Source organism: Vanellus vanellus (genome assembly GCF_965231255.1).
Source record: "Vanellus vanellus genome assembly, chromosome: 6".
NCBI lineage: Eukaryota > Metazoa > Chordata > Aves > Charadriiformes > Charadriidae > Vanellus > Vanellus vanellus.
The window spans coordinates 3,583,496-3,601,910 of NC_138911.1; the positions used below are offsets into that span (position 1 = coordinate 3,583,496).

General features: G+C 47.7%; 1 protein-coding gene and 1 long non-coding RNA gene across 2 annotated transcripts; one reads left to right on the forward strand and one right to left on the reverse strand.

Annotated features, from left to right (window-relative positions):
• Nucleotides 1-260: 260 nt before the first annotated feature.
• Nucleotides 261-17,511, reverse strand: CCND1 (cyclin D1). The gene is made up of 7 exons (XM_082485918.1): nucleotides 17,500-17,511; nucleotides 17,277-17,396; nucleotides 15,518-15,744; nucleotides 13,477-13,692; nucleotides 12,707-12,866; nucleotides 6,993-7,141; nucleotides 261-1,480 (listed from the first exon to the last, which is right to left on the reverse strand). Exons 3-7 carry the CDS (start codon nucleotides 15,713-15,715, stop codon nucleotides 1,325-1,327), a joined length of 879 nt encoding a protein of 292 aa, XP_082342044.1. The 5' UTR covers nucleotides 15,716-15,744; nucleotides 17,277-17,396; nucleotides 17,500-17,511; the 3' UTR covers nucleotides 261-1,324.
• On the forward strand, nucleotides 7,002-11,392 carry LOC309674014. Its single transcript, XR_014269355.1, has 2 exons — nucleotides 7,002-8,117; nucleotides 10,119-11,392. It is a non-coding gene; the product is annotated as an uncharacterized lncRNA (long non-coding RNA).
• Nucleotides 17,512-18,415: the final 904 nt, after the last annotated feature.

The window sequence follows — 18,415 nt, forward strand, 5'->3', positions numbered from 1 at the left end:
CAGTTGTAAAACATCTAGCGACAATCCTTAAACTATGTGTCCTATATGTGAACCTTTAAGGCCCCTAATTTATAAAGATGAGTTGGCACCAAAGGATTTCTAAACTTCAGCTTTTCTATAGAAAAGGATAGGAAGATATCCTGGCAATTTGTGAATGCAATTTCTCTCACTGGAACACAACCTTCGGAAAAAAAATCACCTCTCCTCTAACACCATAGTTAAATGCACTTGCTTTGCAATTCCAAGTTTGCGAACAAGCACTTATATATTTCCAAACCATTCCATTAAAAAAAAATTCCCACACAATAAAAGAATGTATTTCCTATATCTAATGGACTGAAAGTGCTTTGAATGGAATGGTTTTAGAATATTACAAACAAACAAAAAAAATAAAAGAGACTAAACTGTGGATTGAACCTGACCATAATTAGGCTGAGTATCTGCGGGGTCAGACCAGCATTTTACACAGGTAACTACAAAAATATGAAGATTACAAAAATATAATATATTATGTCACTATTTCGGTTTCTCTTTATAATAGAGTATCGTATGAGTAGTACATTGGCCTTTCCCAACAATGCTAAGCTGGAACCCTACAAATGCCTTATGCACAGGCAATCCACAGGCACAAAAAAAGATTAACATATAATAATGCTGCATACTAACATACACTAACTTATGGGTTACGTTAACCATTTATAAGGTGAAGAGGATAAAAAAAACCTAAGGAAATAAAATAAACATTTACAGATGAATTATAAAGTGACTAAATGCATAAGCAAGCAAGATACAGAAAAGCCTAGAACTGCGTTAAAGCTATGCTTTTTAAAGAAAAAAAAAAAAAACAGAATATTTCATTTACTATCTAAAAAAAAAAAAAAACCCTCTTCTACTTTAAAAATGGTTGGTTGGTTGGTTTTGTAGGTAAGAAATCAAATCTAATACCTCCCCTGGAGACATTTTGTGTGTTAATGCCTATTTTTACAACATACAGACAAGAACACTTTAATATAAAAACTAGTTGATTATTATTGTATAAAATCCTCTATTTTTGTAGCACAAACCCCTGGGGGTAATGCAAATACTATTTTTTTCTTTTTTTAAGACAGTTTTTGGGGTATTTTTTGTTTATTTGTTTGTTTGAAGTCACAGATGGAAGGGAGACAGAGCAAGAAAAAATATAACAAGACTGGTTTTCCCTTCTGGTATAAAAATGTCCTGGAGAAAAGGGTTTCTGGGGGGGAGATCCTGATGCTGATTCCTTCTCAGATGCCCTTTCTTTGTCTGCTTTTCTCGCCAAGCAAACCCATTAGAAGAAGTCCTCTTAAATGTTCACATCTCGCACATCAGTAGGTGTGCAGGAAAGGTCTGCTTCATCCTCTACAGTCTTTGTTTCTGAAGATACGTTGTGCTGCTGTGCCTGACGTAGACTGGATTCAAGGAGGGATTCAATCTGTTCTTGGCAGGCTCGTAAACAATCCTAGAGAAGATTAAATGGAAGAAGACCCAGGGTCCTTTAGAAAAACACTAACATCACAAGACCAAATACCATCTTCTTGAAAAAGCAAGAGAAATAGAATCACGTTATTCGGGAGCGTGGGAAGAGCAAGAGAAACACTGAATAGTGAAAGCTGCCCCGTTTTCTGCAGGACGTTAGCCTGGATCCAGACTTCAGCAACTAAACTCTAAACTGTCTTCTATATAACGGCCTAGGTAAGCATCTCCATACATGGTCCTCCGGACACCCCATGACTGCTGTTGTTTTGGGAGTCTCGGCCCATAGGTCTACAACGACACTCCTCTACAATACACATGTAGTAACTAAGCCGGGCAGGACCTTGGCACGGGAAGATGTTACAGCTTGCGCTGCTGCTTTTCTGCCTGCGCTGTTTGTACTTCAGCAGTTCTGTAAGAGTCCGTTCATCCTATCTTCTACCTCGCTGTCCTTAATACCTTTTAAAAAATAGGAACAGTCTGGCTGGAGAGCAGGGTGAATCAATCAAAATTAAATGAGTTGGAGTTGCAAAGGCATGAAACCGGGCTGGAGTCACGGTTGGTCCAACCGAGTATTGCTGATGCTGTAACGATTCCTAATTTTACCACAGAAACGCTTCGGCAGTACAAGCTACCAGAAGTGATGGTCATAAACAGTGTTTTTTCCCAGGCTGCGTTCCAATAATACAAAGTTCTTAGATAGAAGTGCCATGTATATATTTAGATATACATGCCCAAAGTTGCCTGCCAACTGCCGCTATGTCCAGCAGTGGGCAGCTCAAGTTAGCTAGCTGATTTCTAACTCGGAAAGCATCTGAAGAGAAAAATGTCCTGGACTCTTATGACCCCAAAAGGGAGAGATCTTTCAGAAGCACCACCAAGCATCCTCGTAACCATGCATTATAAAGCGCTGCCAAACTTTCAGTTTGCTACCGCCTTCACCTTGAAATCTCAGTCAGGGTGAGATCTCTTCCCCTTGCTTCAAAAGCATTTTCTCGGAGCTGAACGCGCACACAATCCTACTGTCAGCGTTCTGGAGGGCGCGAGGGCCTCACCGCTTGCACAGTCTTCGGTGTGAATTAAAAGCATAAAGCTCCAAGCGGGATCACGTCTCCAGTGGGGAAAGGTAACTTCCCCCCAGGCTTAAACCATACCATGAGTAGATACATCTAATTCTACTTATTGATCCACAGCAATTAGAATTGAAGGCCTGTTAACTCAACCTGTTGCACTTTCTGCAAGTTATGGTTGTATTCTTAAGAGCCATTGCAACGACACAAATGGTGCCTTAAATAGGCAAAACAATCGCGCTACATTTTGCCAAAATTCCTCCAGCGTGCTGTTTACTCATATCTTTCTAACAAACATCGTAAGCTTTCCCCCAACATATTTAACTCTGTGTATTAAGGACTTTGAAGTTTCCTTTCAGTATTGCCTTTTCTGATTTAACCTATGACATGTGTTAGCCCTCGCGGTGAACCCAGTCTTCCATGATAAATTGCCGTCAAAAGTGTTAGGATGTGCATGACTGAGAATGAATGTTGTTTTCCTGAGAGGGTGACCTGCCTGCTGTTTTCTTTATTTCCCAGTTTCAATTCTGCCTTCATTCAGAGGCTTCTTGTGTGATCTACCAGCTTTTCACTGATTCCACTACCACAAGAATCTCCTCTGCCACCAATAAGGGCACATGGCATTTGGGGTAAAATAAGATTAGAAACCCAAGCAAACAATTCTCTGCAAGTCCTTTCTGAGAGAGAGGGAGGTTAATCCTACCTCTAAGCAGATCAGACCATCAGTTACAGCTCACTGAAAACACATAACCTATGACCTTTTCTGGTTTAAACCCTAGTGTAATATTTCCTCTTGACAGAGACACACAGCGTTTTAAATGACAAAAAGAAACGCCTCATATCCTAAAGTCATCATGCCTTTGGCTCCTGCATACCTCTGGCCTTCACAATAAGGTCTCTATGAAGTCCTTTCACCCCTTCTCGAGATACGACGGATCAGTCCTCACTGTAGGGCTTCTACTTGCACGTCCTGTACCACGTACCTCAGTCACGCTTGGAATTAGATGTACTGAAGAGCAGTACATGAATACAGGTTTAGGTATTTTGGGTTTTACAAATCCAGGCGCTTCTGAGGGTGATTCTGTTTTAACAAGGTAGCATGTGCAAGGTTCCAAACTGAAAGCCCATTTATTTTCAGAGCAAAATGCACCCTGGTTGCTTTTTTTATTCCTTTCCTTTGAGGGGGTGGGGTGGATTGTTTTGTGAGTTTTGGTGGGGGTTTTTGTGGGTTTGGGTTTTTTTTAATCCTACCATTTGCATATAGCGTGTTTGAGCTCTGAAAACTAAAACCATTCAAAAGAATTTCTATAAATACCTATTCTTCTCCCTCTGGAGTCCAGTCATGAATAATTACATAGGACCATGTAATTTAAAGGTAATTTTTGACCACAGAAAATTTTTTTCCTGTGAGATTCTCAGAGTACAGCATGTTGTAACTCTATGTTTGTAAAACATAATCTTTACAATTTATGATGAACAGACTATGTCTTAAGTTACAGTTAAACGAACAATATTTTTGTAAAGTTTTAGCCATTTTTGTTCAAATCACTTCTTATTCGGATGACTATTAGATGAATAGTTTGTCTGCAGGAATGTATTAGAGCTAGCAAAAATAACTGCAAAATATAACAACCTCACCAAAGCTTTTTTCATTCTCGGTACTTCTCAACGCTGAAAAGCAAATACAAAACTTGTGCATTACTCTGATAACTTCTCCCAACAACTTTTCTGCTTCACTACCCAAATTTTCAATGCCCACAGTTTGTTCAAGGTCATAAACCCTTCCTGGATTAATTAAGCTCCTCAGTGGAAAAAAAAAAAAAAAAAAAAAGACTTGCTCGCTTAACTGATGTGGTCAAATACCTTTAACACACACAGTAGACATGATCAGACTCCAGGGTCAGATACTAAAGGCAACAAACAACAACAAAAAAGAAACTGCTTGGAAATCCTTTGTTACTGCCTGACCCGCTCTGGATAACAAGCACGTGTTTGAAGGTGCCTCTGAGTAGGGGCAGGCAGGAGACGAATTCCAATGTACTAACAGACAGCATGGAAACCCAATCTAATCGAGTTCAGCAAATTTCTGGCCTGGAAATGAATGTCAGGTAAAATTCAATCTGTTTGGATGATGGGGTCAAGAATAGAATGATGGAAGACAGCCCAAGACTTCTAATTGTGATTATCTGACTTCTAATTACCCCTGATCAAAGGCAAAATGGGAAACTGGACTCCTACCAACGTAAACATGAACCATAAAGGAATTCCAATCAGGTGATATTCATTTTACTTTAGATTCAGCTTTCTTTGAGACTAAAGGTAAAAAAGTGTAATTATATAACCTGAAATCCAACAGACCAGCTGCTCTAGCTAATAGATAATCAGGGAGAATGTTAGCCATGTTATAATGCACGCTCTTAATATTTCACGGCAATCCAATATAAAGCGTATTCATTTGTGCAGTCTGACAAGGGGAACCACCACCGTGGCGTAACAACCTTCATAAACCTGCTAGCGAAATAAGGTAAGAGGAAGAGCACTCGATGCCGTGGATTACATAGGCAGGGCTTACGGCAATTTCTCTCTGCGGGGGAATCGTGCTACGTATGAAGCCAAGCAGTTTTCTCTACTCAAAGTAATAGTAGTGAAAAACGCTGTTCCCTCACTCCGTTACAAACACAACAGTAAACATATACACAGGTATAATTCTACAACGCTTATTTTCTGTAGCAACCTCTACAAAAACCTTACGTCTAACTCTAGCTGCTCGAACACGTGAATATATTTACCAATGAAAGCGGGAGGGGAGTTACTTCCTTTTAAAGCTCTTACATTCAGGTTAAACAGACTGTGGCCTCGCAACGACTCTGGATAATACAAAAGAAATAAGCAAGGATTCTCCTTCTTGCTAAAACTACTTTCTCTTCTTTTAACAGAGCTCTGTCCTCAACCAAGTCCAGTCATATAAGGACGTGCTGTTGTTCTCAAAGATGTGAGAGAATCTACTTCAATGCTTTCTATCGGGACTGATTAAATAATGTTTTTGTTTGAATCAGATACTGTCAGAGCAGATAGCGAGCCTAGTATTTTTCCTCAGTACCTGCTTCAAATATCTCCCCCTGGATAGCGGCCAGCTATACACTGAAATATCTACATTGTTCACAAACTGCCTAAAAGCCTTGCACGTACATACCAAGCAGAGCAGCGTTTTACTTCAGCATTTGAAGTTCTTATAGTATTTAACATTTCAGCACTGGATCCGTATTACTTTAGCTGCAGTAATATAAATGGCAAAAGTAGCGTGCTCAATACTGAGGCATTGTTACGGTAATCAAAATAAGAAGCTGAGATATCCTATTTGTCAGCAATTGTTTCACAGAGTCTATCGAAAGTAAAATATTCTTTTGTGAATAATTAATTAATGATGCATTCATCTTTCCAGAATTCACTCAATCCTGTCAACAAAGTCCAATTATGCAAACCTAGTTTTGCAGTGTCTGGACTAGTACAGTTCTCTATGTATTTAAATTATTAACATGTAAAATAATTTAACAGCATCTCAAAGATTCTGCCGCTAACCACAGCGTCGTCTTTATTTGACTCATTGTCCAGTGCTCGGAGACCTCACAAGAACCTTTTTAAAGCATCTATTTATTGGTCTTCCACATTGTTACAAAACAAAGCTCAACTCTGCCCCAACTTCACACACCATTATGACATGGATCATTGACTTTAGGTCTTCCTTGTAGGCTCCCTTCCTGGCCCATTCACTCATGAAAGGTTTATTGCTCACTAGTTACTGATGTGCATCTCCTGGAAGCTGCAGGGCAAAATGAGAGTCCTGTGAGGACCATCTACCTTGTCAGAAAGTCGTGGGACAAGCATTTGTTCCGAAAAGGAATTCAATACCAGCTACTGTGCAGGTCTAGCACGTAATAAACCAAATCAGATCATTAGAACTCTTTTAAGAAGGGCTTTTTCACACCACTTGGCACAATAAAAGGCCTCGAGAATGGTCAAAGATAAGGTCAGAGATAGCACGAGGTCTCGGTAACTATTTCCTCGTCTTATTTTCAAAGTTTTGTTTTACATAGACTCCTGGTTTAATTACCTACAACCAAACGCGGCCTCTGCAGCATCCTAAATCAATGCAGGGTTTCCTTTGCTTCGTCAGATACGCCTCTCTTACAAACATCAGAGCTGGATGTGGCATTCCTATCAGCGCACTGCAGCAGCGTAATCACCGATTATTAACGGATATAGCGACAGCTAAATAACTGGGACGGACAGAAGCGAACGCGTTCAAAAATCCCACTCGGAGGTTTGACTTTTATCGAGATTTACTGTCAAATGAGCTACTATGCAGTAAGCAGGCATTCATTCTTAAACTCTAAGGCAGGAGATCAACCGAGAGAAAGAGTCACTTACCGGATCACATTTGATAACTTGTGATAGGAAATGTGTGAGGCATTGATAGGAGAGGAAAGTGTTAGTGTTCCCCAGATGCAGGCCTTGCACAGCTGCTACCACACTGCCAGCTGCGATCATGGAAGGTGGGTTTGAAATAAATTTAATATCTGTATGAAGAAAGAAGAGAGAGAAAAAAAAAAAAAAAAAAAAAAGACTGAAATGATTGCTTTAGGAGAAGCCTGCCCATACACATACGCTCTTCTACCAGCATGGCTTCAGCTGCCAACTATCGCATCCGAAAAGGTAGGGGAAACGGTGAGCAGAAAGGTGCCTCCTGCTCTAAAGCGTTACAGGTCCCAACCTGTAAACGCTTCTCCACATGAGCAACTGTAGTTGAGCGAGTAGCCCTTCCTAGCGCTGCGCCCGGGAGGCCATTCATCACTCCGAGGTATTTTTATCATAAGCAGGGCCCCCATTCTTCGAATGTTAAAATGCTTTGCTCGTGTGAGTAATGCCACTGGGGTCAATGGCACTATACATCTGAGAAAACCTGTTCGCATTCTTAAGCGTTTCGCATGATCAGATCCTAGGTGCAATCCCAATAAGGAGCCCGCAGGCCCTTTACAGCAGAAACCTTGGCGCTGACATTCAAAGGAATATAGCTTTAACGAACAACAACATCAACAAAAAGAAAGAAAGAGAAAGACCGCTTAACCCTGTCAGGAGGCAGATAATCCATATTTAAATTACGGTTTCATCTTAAAAATGCTTTGTCTCAACCTAGTCTCTTGTCAGTGGCTGCCATCCATCCTGGCAACAGGGATTTAATGTAAATGTGGCATAACTAAGTGACGGGGGTCCCAAGAATTGGCGGACAATCAGTTACATTCTGATGTGACACCATGCTGACAAGAGGCTGGGCCCCCTTCCAGACTGCATTGCTGTAGGTCTCTCCACAAAGCCACTCCCATGATTCCTTCAGGGGCTATCTCTGCCACTTAGCCTGTTTTGGGTTTGTTTTTTCGGTTTGTTGTTTTAATAATAAAATAATCCACATTTTAATGCTACGGCTCTTTCTGCTGAACAGGAATGCGTTTGATCCGCGGCAGTGTACACCTTGGAGGAGAATCGGAAACAAAGGAAGTAAGTGGCACAAGTAAACGTCTAATTTTGTGAGGAAGAAAGGGAAACGCCGCATTATACACAAGAACCTGAGATACATTCCTTCAGCTTTTATCAGAATACAACTTCCTCCGGGTTGAAAAAACATAAACCATCTGTCAAACCCTTGAATGAAATCAAAGGAATGGACAGCTTAGAGGGCTCAGTGGAGCAGTTTTAAGTATTAAATCATGCATCTACTTTATTATGATAAAATAACTTTTGTGCAAATGTTTTACCAGTGAAACTAAAGACTTCGGGACTCCAGGAAAGTCTGCTCTTTCAATCTATTCATACACCTCTGACACTCCATTGTAGCCCAGACCAATACCCACCTTCAAAGGGGCATTTTGCCCATCGTTCTATGAACCTTCAGCATTCAACTGATACGATGAACTGTGGCCAAACTTTTGTGATGCACTGCCAGCGAAAAGGCAAGCTTGATCTACAGTCATCTCGTTCATGTTACCAGGCTTAAGATACATTTAGCTCATCCCTTTTTCCTAATCTGCCCATTTCCGGGCAGATATAGAAATACACCCACCTTCTAGCAAGCTTCTGTCATTCCCAAAATGCAAAGTAGTCCAAACTGCTAATCGGCACTATACACGTTCCAAAGCCAGTCCCCTCGCTGAAATACTGACAGACAGTTGCAGGTAGACTTCAGGCATGAGGGACTTCAGTAGGCAAGCGTGAACTCCACCAAGACTGGGTTGCCCAGAGAGGGTACGGTGGCAGCGCGTTCGCGCCACTATTTACTGAGCTCCGCAAACAGAACATGACCAAAACGCGTCAGTTTAATGAGTCTGTCCCGACAGGCTCACGTTTGGGATTAATATTTGCGTTCTTCTTTTAAATGGAGCAGTAAACAAGAACATGAATTCATAGTCACACCCTCATTCTTTCCAAGGTGGAAAAGTGATAATGAAGTTTAAATGACCAGTTTGTGTCTGTCCCTATAACCACTCCAGACAAGCAGCATGGACTGCCTTTTTGTTGCAACTCAACAAGGAATTATTTGTGGCAGAGGCCACTAATTTCAGCATATTAATCAGGGGGCCCCTCTCGCCTGTAATTGGATGCCCCCAAGTGAAGAGTGTGGCATCATTGTCAGCCTCCATCGCCTCATCTTGCGCTATTGAGCGCTCAGGAACAAGGGGGCTTCGGTGAGATGAATTAGACCTGACACAGCCACAATGGGGTAGGGGGCCCCATCAATTGAAGCACACATCCCCAGTAGCCTATCTGAGACTTCATCCAAAAAGAATAAACAACTTCAGCGTTGTTAAAAAGAGAGAGAGAGAGAGAGAGAGGAGGGGGAGGAGAGAGAAGAATGCCAGCCACCCTGAAGGGAGGACAAAGCAGGCATATAGGCGCTGCAGCGCTTTAAAAAAAAATTCCTAACAAGGCGAGTCACCCCTTTTCCTTTTTAAATGGAGCAGCAATTCCATCCGTCTGGAGAGCTGGGGGCTATGAATGAAAATCTTTTCATTGAGGCAAATCAAAACTGCGAACATAAATCACTTGCTGCAAGATGCAACAGGTTCCAACTGGTCACATACCTTGAGACTTCCAATTTTATAAAGGCCAGAGAATAGGAGAATTGTAACACGCTTGTTTCAAAGGGGGATCTTTCTTTCTCCGTGGAGGAGGAAAGCAACAACAATAATAATAGCAATAATAATAATATAAAAGAAGCCTGGTATGTTTTGATAACCAGAGGAACATAATGAAATGCTGAAGCTCCAATATTTGTTGCTCTTCATTGTTGTGCTTGTATAGAGCTGCAGTTCTCCCTCAACACTGGTCTTAACTTGGGCCAAAAGAGGCCTGCTTCCTTTTGAGCTCTCCCTGCCTTGCTCGGCCATGCCAAAGCCCCATTCATTAAGCTCAATTATGTGTTAACTTCAAACAACCCCTGGTAATTTTTTTTTTTGCTTTTCTCTTCCCCCCCCCCCCCTTTTTCTCCTGAACCTACCACAGCACAAAGACATCCTTTGGTGAAAATGGATTTTTCAAAACTCAACCAAATCAAATAACTCCACTTCTGCTAGCCAGCCGACTGAAGAGGGAGCTTAGAAGGAATTCCCCTCAACTTCACCTTGCAGCGTAACCTTCTCTTTGTGGAGCAAACACACGCACGCTCATCTACAAACACTTCCACAGCCTTCACCTTGTTAAGCCAACTGGCGGAGATTTTATTTTCTAAGCAAGCGTTATTTTGCCGTCTCTTCTTAGGAGACCCTCCTTTGCAGTAGAGGACACGGGCTGTACTTCAAGCAAAGGATATGCTGCACTTGCCCCTGAGGCCACTTAAGCGAGTGTCAGTGTTTCCAGTGGACTTTGGATTGGGCCCCACAGCATCCAGGCAGCACAACGCGTTTGCAGTCCATCTAGGTTCATTTTGGCAAGGGGAAATACAACACAACCCAGCAACAGCAAAGCAAAGTCCAGATGCTACTTAAGCCACATGTGATCTTCACTAGCCAACAAAGGAGTCATGAGGAAAGCAAGAGGTAGAGAAAAAATCCTGACATCCAAAAATAACAATAAAAATACAGAGCCTAGTTGCAGCCTTCCTCAGCGCTCTTTCCCCAGGCAATATTCCCAACTTCAGTAGGGAGCTGAAGAGGGCCCCAATTCTGGTGAGCTCAGCACTGGTTTTTTTAAAGGCTAAGTAAAACTCCCAGAACATGGTTCTCATTTACTGATCCATTCTCCAGCTGTGGTGCGTAGCAGTGTTAAATAAAGGCTCTGGATGTGCTTCCTAAAAGAAACATAACAACACCGACAGTAGATCAAAGTACTGGACTCTTAGCAAGTCTCCAACCTTTGAACTACTCTTGTTTTCATCCCTGTCATTGCCAACACAACAACCTAGGTTAAACATCCCCACATCCAAAGGGGAGGCCGGGGAGCCGTTCTTTTTAGCTAACAGCCGAGGAAGCGTCAAACTTAGCAAATCACGCGTTCGCAGTCGCAGTGGCCTTATCTCGGTAGAATCTGGCATGGAGGGTTAGGGCTGATTTTCCCAAAATGTTGCTGCAGGTAGTTTGAAGGCTGTTTGAAGGTTGTGGCGCTCCGAACACCGAGCGTTATTCCAGGCAATCTAATTTACGAGCTACCCGTTATGCTGACGTTCAGCTCAAGATGAAGAGCAATGCCGGTATTTATAAATTTCTCTTTTATGGCTTGGTCGTTCTATCTTTAGGCCTTGCAGTAAAGCAGATTCTGTGAAATAAATTTTTTTCTTCTGAGCACCTGCAATCTTTCTTCAATCTTTTTTACCAAATCCATCTCTGGAAAATAAACTACACAACATTAATTTGTGCCATTGACCACACACATCCCGACGAGGTTTTCAAGCATGGATACCTCTTCTCAAGTCCAAATGCAGGCTTCATCTCTTTTTTTTTTTTTTTTTTTTTTAGCACAACTGCTCCTGAATATTAACATTTCTAAAGCACTGGATCTCCTTTGCACTAAGTTTTTATCAGTGTCAACAGAGCGTCTGGCATTCCTCTTTACATGCTACTGCAAAAGAACATTTGCTTTGGCTGCTTTTTCTTCCTTATTCTTTTGCCATCCCCGGATCGGTCTCGCCATACTAAAAACGCGCCGAACACGTTTTGTTTAAACAGAGTATCTTCCCTCTAGAGCTTCTTTTGTCCCTGCTCCTCCACTCTGTCCTGTGGGAACAGCGAGATCTGGAGAACAGAAAGACTCTTCTACAACCTTTTTTTTTTTTTTCCTCTTTTCTCCTTCCCACTCGTTAGGGTTCAGCGGGTAAAGCCGGTACATGTACAAATGCACACACACACAGTCCACATGCAAACATGGAACTTCAAAAGAACCAGCGCTCGCTCGCGCACGCACGGTGCCCTTGAAACCAAAGATCAGGCCTTTGCAAACCTGGGCCGGCCAACAGTCGGCGTCTTTGGAGGCCGGCCCCGCACATGGCTTCGGCGCAGCACGTGGTCCGAAGGGTGCAGATGGCAGCGGCTGGGTCCCGTGCCAGGAAAGCCTCCGCGCCGCGTGGCCCTCCTCCAATCCACCAGCCACCGAGGAGCGGGGAGGAGGAGGGGGGTGGGGGGGGTGGGAAGAGGCAACTTGAAGAGGGAAGTTTTAAAACCCCCCACGCGGAGCTATTCACACAAGCGAAATCTCCCTTCCGCCTTTCCAAACTGTCTCAAGAATGAATCCACGCGGGGAGGGATTCCCCGTAGGGGCAGTCGGCCTTTTGCAGCCCCCACGTGAAACCCGGTGCGGAGAGGTGAAGAAATCGTACCATCCACGGCTAAGCTACAAAGAAGGGGGGGGGTACTTCTCCCTCCCTGAACCCCACCATGTAACTCAACTCGGAAGCAAAATATCTTCTGAGAAAAGAAACTTACCTCTGCAAAGTAATCCACCTTCTGCAAACAACAAGGGGCAATAATCGGGGTTTAAAACTACCTCCCCGCAGCTCTGGGAGCTGGCGTTAGACCACAGCTACGGGAAGCTTTACAAGCCCGGGGTTAGGCGCGTGTAGGGGAGAGCAACACGCTTTGCTTAACGTGCAGGGCTCATACCTGTAGCGCACAGAGCCACAAAAGTCTGAGCATGTTTACGGATGATCTGCTTGGTGTCCTCTGCCAGAGGCATTTTAGTAAGGAAATGTTCAATGAAATCGTGGGGGGTCATTGCAGCCAGATTCCATTTCAGCTTATTCACCAGAAGCAGCTCCATTTGCTGCAAAGACAAGAGGGAGGGAAGGGGGAAGAAGAGAAGAGGAAGGAGAAGGGGGGGGGGGGGGGGGGGGAAATGCGGTTAGCTCGGCTCGCACACGGTGGGACCAGCAGTAGCCGCAGCTGGGCGAGTCAGCGCTCAGCCCAGCCCGCTTCCCCGGCTGGAGGATGGGGAGGGGGAGGTGTCCTCCCGCGGCGGAGCCCCGGCGCAGGCGGAGGCCGGGGGGGATCGGGCCGCCCCCCCACCGGGAAGCGCCCGCCGCAGCCCCCCCGCGGGGCCGCCAGGGGGCGCCCGCGCCGCGCGGTGGCGGCGGGTCCGGCCGGGGGAGCGGGGGGCGGCCGGGCGGGGAGGGGAGGGGAGAGAGAGGGGAGCGGGGGGAGGACACGGGGGACACACAGACACCCGGCACCCGCACGGCCCCGCTCCACTCCCCTCCCGGCCGACAGCTCCGGCGGCCGCGGTGGAACGGCTCCCGCCGCCGGTAGGGAGGCAGCCCCCCTCCCCGCCTGCCCCCGGTGTTGGGAACGGGGGGCTCGCTAATCCGCGGGGGGGAGTTTTGTTTTATTTTTTTTTTTTTTTTTTCTCACCCTGAGGTGATTAAACGTGAAATTACCAGTAATTCGTCGGGTCTAATGGAGTTATCTGTATAAATGCACAGTTTTTCTGCGGTCAGAGGAATAGTTTCCTTCATTTTTGAAGCCACAAACATGCAGGTAGCTCCCAGCAATTGCAATCGGCTTTTCTTGAGGGGTTCAAACGACAAAAATCTGTCCAAATAATTCATAGCCAAGGGGAAAACTTCCTCTTCGCACTTCTGCTCCTCGCAAACCTGGAAGAAGGAGAGAGATCGTTGAAGAATAATTTAATACAGGCGAAAGCCAAGCTTGTCCCGCCGCCCTCCTCTTCCCCCCCGCCCCCCCCTTCGCCCCCCAGGCTTTGCAGGGCAAGGTTGAAGGAAACGAGGGGGAAAACGCAGTTGGGGGAAACGGATAAATAAGGGAAAAAGAGAGGCATCAAAGAAAATGAAAGAGAAAGTCACGAGTGACAAAGTGGGGAGAAATGTGGCGTTAGAAATCCGCAGGCGATTCATGGTAAAAAGGGGAGGGGGGGGGGGAATCTAAGAGGAGGTCTGTCCCCATCTTTCCAGTCCCTAGGAGAAATTTTAATAAAAAGAAAGAAAAAGGAAAGGGGAGGAAAATGCGAACCCCCGTGCCTGGGAATGGGGTGCAGAGCCGGGCACGTCCCCGGATTTATTTATTTCGCTTTTATTTTTTCATCTAATTTGCCGTTGTGCTGCCGATTCCCCTCTCTGGTCGAGACACAAAGGTGGCGTCCAGCCTCATTTCCCCAGACGTCATCTTTTCAAAAAATATTTAAAAATATTTAAAAAATTATTCGAGCTCGGAAAAAAGGCTGAAAATGATGCGGCGGGGGTCCTTTACCGAACCCCGTACCCATGGTCCTGCTGGGGGGCTCCGGGGTGGCCCCCCGAAGTGAAATTCACCGCCTCCCTCTCTCGCCCTGCAGCACCGCCGGGCGCGACATTTCCCAGAGCAAGGCAGGGCGCTGCGCTTTCAAAAATTAATTAAAAATAGATCGCGGGCCCCCAGGGCTTCCGAAAAGGCATGAAAATGTAGCTCAGCTCCTGGGGCTCCGGCTGGGAACCCCCCCAGACGTGTCCCGCCAAGGGACGAGGCCCTTTTCAACTCGCTTTTCCCAGGCGACCTTGCAGATCGCCGCCGCAGCACAAGCATGCCTTTGAGGGGTGACCACAGCTCCAGCCTCTCTTCGCGCTGAACAAAGAAACTTTCACCCTGCAACTCCCCCAAGAAATGCCGGAGCCCCTCCGGCCGGTCCCGTCGTCCCCCCCCCGTCCGTTCCCCCCCCCCCCCCCCAGCCTCAGCCCCGGCGGGGTCCCCCGGCCCCCGACCTTCTTCCCCCCGGCCCCCTTCCCCCGCTTCCCCCCCGCAACACACACACCCTTGGCTTCTTCCCCGGGACTTTTCTTAATTTTTCTCCCCATTAATAAACACTTTTGCTTTGCAAATTTAAAAAAAAAAAAAAAAAGAAAAAAAAAAAAGAACAAAGATGGCGCATAATACTGGCACGGGCAGCCACTTGCATACGTGTACAAGGATATTAATTTAAAATAAAATCCCCCAGAAAAAATTAACTGGCAGGGTTTCCCCGCCGCCCCGCACCGCGCGGCCCGGGGCTCGGCAACCGCGGCCGCTACCGGCGGGGCGGCGGACGGGGGGCACCGCCGAGCGGGTGTTCTCCGCCGGTACACGCCGTGCCCCGACGGTCGGAGAAGGTACCGGGGCACCCCCCGACCCCCGACGCCGGAGGGGGATGGGGGGGGGAGAGGAAAAGGGGGAGGGGGGGGGGGGTGTCGGTCGTGGGACCTGACCGCTGCAGCGGGGATAAAGAAGCGGCAATAACGGCGGTGGCGATCGGAAGCCCGGGCCGGGTCGCCTCGTTACGGGCGGGCGTCTCCGAAGCCAAAGCAACGTGTGCCGCGCCGGGGAACTGATTTCGGGGGAAGGGGGGGGGGGGGGGGAAGGGGGGGGAAGCAGGAGATGGGGGAGCAGCTCTCCGGCTTAATTCATTTGGGTGCCGAAGCTTGCAAAGAAAATCCCCGAAAAGATACGAACCTCCAACATCCAAGTGGCAACTATTTTCCTCATATATGGCAAGATCTCTTTCTGCACGCACTTGAAGTAGGAGACGGAGGGCGAGCAGGTCTCCTCCGCCTTCAGCATTGTCTGCAGCACCCTGTCATTGAGGAGGTTGGCATCTAGGTAGGCTCGTCGGATGGTCTCCACCTCGCAGCACAGCAGCTGATGTTCCATGTCTGCCTCCGTCGCCTCGAGTCAGTTTTCTGCAGCAGGACTGAGTCAGTCGCTCGCTCGCTCTCTCTCTTCCCCTTCCAGGAGTCCCTTGGATGCTGCTTCTGCTACTGCCGCTACAGCCCTCTGGAGGCTGCAAAACTTTCTAACTTCCAACAAAACTCTCCTGTATAGTCCCTGTGACGTTACTGTTGTTAAGCAGAGATCAAAGCACGAGAGAGAATGAGAAAGAGAGAGAGAGAGAGCCAAAAGCAAGGGGCAGAGCCCTAAAGCCATCCCATAGGCTTCAAGTCCTTCCCCTTTGCTTAGCTTATAGAGAGCAGGGGTTTAATGCAAATGCAAATGAGACAAGGGCTTGCTTTCTTCAAGGGCAAGGGAGAGGTGGGGGAAACCCAAATTGTCTCTTCAGTGTATCATGCATAATTTTAAAAATGGAGCGAGTTCTGCAGTGGGAGCCAAATGATGAATGGGGGTAGGCCACACACAGACACGCAGGGACAGCAGTGCAAGGAGACCCGGTGGGTATTATTTTACTGGGGGCGCCGGGGAGGGGGAGCAGGGCAGTACCGGCCTGTCGCTCTCCCTTATCAATTATTATTATTATTATTATTATTATTATTATTATTATTATTATTATTATTATTATTGCCGTCACCCAGGGGTACCTGCGGTATCCGTCATTTCAAAAGGCGTGCTCCCAACCTCAGCTCCTGCTCTTTGTAGTTGATCCCAAGGGAAAAGCTCTCTCCCGCTTCCTCACTCCTGGTTTTTCCCAGCCTAGATGATTCTGCCCCATGCCAGAAATTGTAAAGGAATTGGGCTCTCCCCCCTTTGCCAAGATGGGGCTTTTTCTTCTTTTTTTTTTTTTTTTTAATTTCTTTTTTATGTCTTTCACTTTAAAGGTTTTACCCTCCAAAAGGGGCACAGGGGTGGCAGGGGACAGGGCGACGGCTAATCCCAGCCGCAGTCGGCGGCAGTGCACGCCGGGCAAGCTGTGCTCTGCACCCCACCCCCTCTGCTCGACAGCCACCCAGAAAAAAATACCCCACCGCACCAGCAAAATGGTGGCCAGAGCTTCCTCCAGCACCTAAAGGGAGATGAATCGGAGGGAGGGGGGGGGACGAGGGAGGTGCCGGCAGCCGCCGGAGCCTGCCGGGGCCTCATCCGACACGCCGTGCCGCCAGGACAGCCTGTCCACGCGTGACGTGCAACAGCGGGGGCCCCACCGTAAATAACTCCCATTTGCCCGGCTGAACGGCCTGTACCTGAAAACACTTCGCTTTGCTTTGTGTCTAATCAAAAAAAAAAGTCTCTTTTAAACTTCTCACTTTTCGAGGGGCTGATAGGGGAGCTTGGGGCCAGCCGGGAAACACCAGAGGTGACGCCGGTGACGCACTGCATGGGGAGAAACGACTTGTCCTGCACCACAGCGGAGCGGGGAGAAGCGGGAAGGCCATCAAGTGGGGGTCACACCGCCTCCGGCCCTCCCGCCCCTCCAAACCTGAGCGCTGGGATTGACCTCAGCCTTAGCGCCTTAGCATCGCCTGGGTGCAGGAACACCTACCGGTGGGACGGCACGCGCAGCAGCATCGCCAGCGTCAGGGCTGCGGAAGGGTGTCATGGCTGTGGAGGACATGCCACGGAGGACATGCCGCGGAGTCATACAGCATCTCTCCTGCATGACCTGCGGGAAAAGCAGTGCCAAAGATCACAGGGCACGCTGTTGCACAGCGGTGTGTTTACGTAATCTCTTTGCGTGAAATATCTGCCCTTCTTCCCTCGTTTACCGGTTTGCTTGGCCATTTGTCTCCATTTTGTCTTTGGCTGTCGGGAGGATGTCAGCGGGCCGGGGATCTCAGTTCCCCTTTGCGCGCCGCAGCCCGTGGAGGCAAATCTGGACGGTTTCTCTGTGAGGAAGCTGTCCCCTGCCCGTGTCCCTCCGCCTGCCCATTGTGCTTCGTACACAGGACACGCACTTCTGTTTTCACAACTTCAGTTGGCCGCGGTGGTTTTAATTTTTTAATGAAGAAACGCGCCATGTCCCGGCACTCTGGAATCTGGCCTGCCCGCGACGCCCAACTAGGGGATCCGAATTGACTCCCCTGCACCCCAACACCTTTCTTTGGGGATGCCTGGGAAAGCCCTTGGGGGACCCTGGTCCCGGTCCGCGTCGTGCCAGCTCATTGCCCACAAACATTTCTCACTAGCCACATCGCCCCGGCCCTGCCCACCAGCATGGACTCCCTCTCCCAACGCCAGCACCCGCAGCACCCACACCTGCACCATCCTCGCCTTCCGGTGCCTCCCGGTGGGGGTGGGCTTGATTTGGGGGGTGGGCTTGATTTGGGGGGTTCCCCCCCCCATCCATCCCCCTCCCCCTCCCCCTCCTTTCAGCACGAGGCGGGTGTTTCATTCATAAAAGCTCCCCGGCGGGGCGCGGGGCTCCCCAGCGGGCGGGCGGTGCCGGCGGCGGGGAGCGGGGTTGGCCCCGGGCCCGGGGGAGCCCCCGGCGGGCGGCGCGGGGCGGCGCGGGGCGGCGCGGCCGCAGGAAGCGGCCATTAGCGTGAGCCAATGGGGGGCGCCGGTCTGTTACCAGGCGGATCGGGCAGATCTCGGCGCTGGGTTCGCCCGGTCCCGCCGAGACAAAGAGGGGACTGACTGGTCAACAGTGACACAGTCGCCGCCGCCGCTGCCACCGGGTGG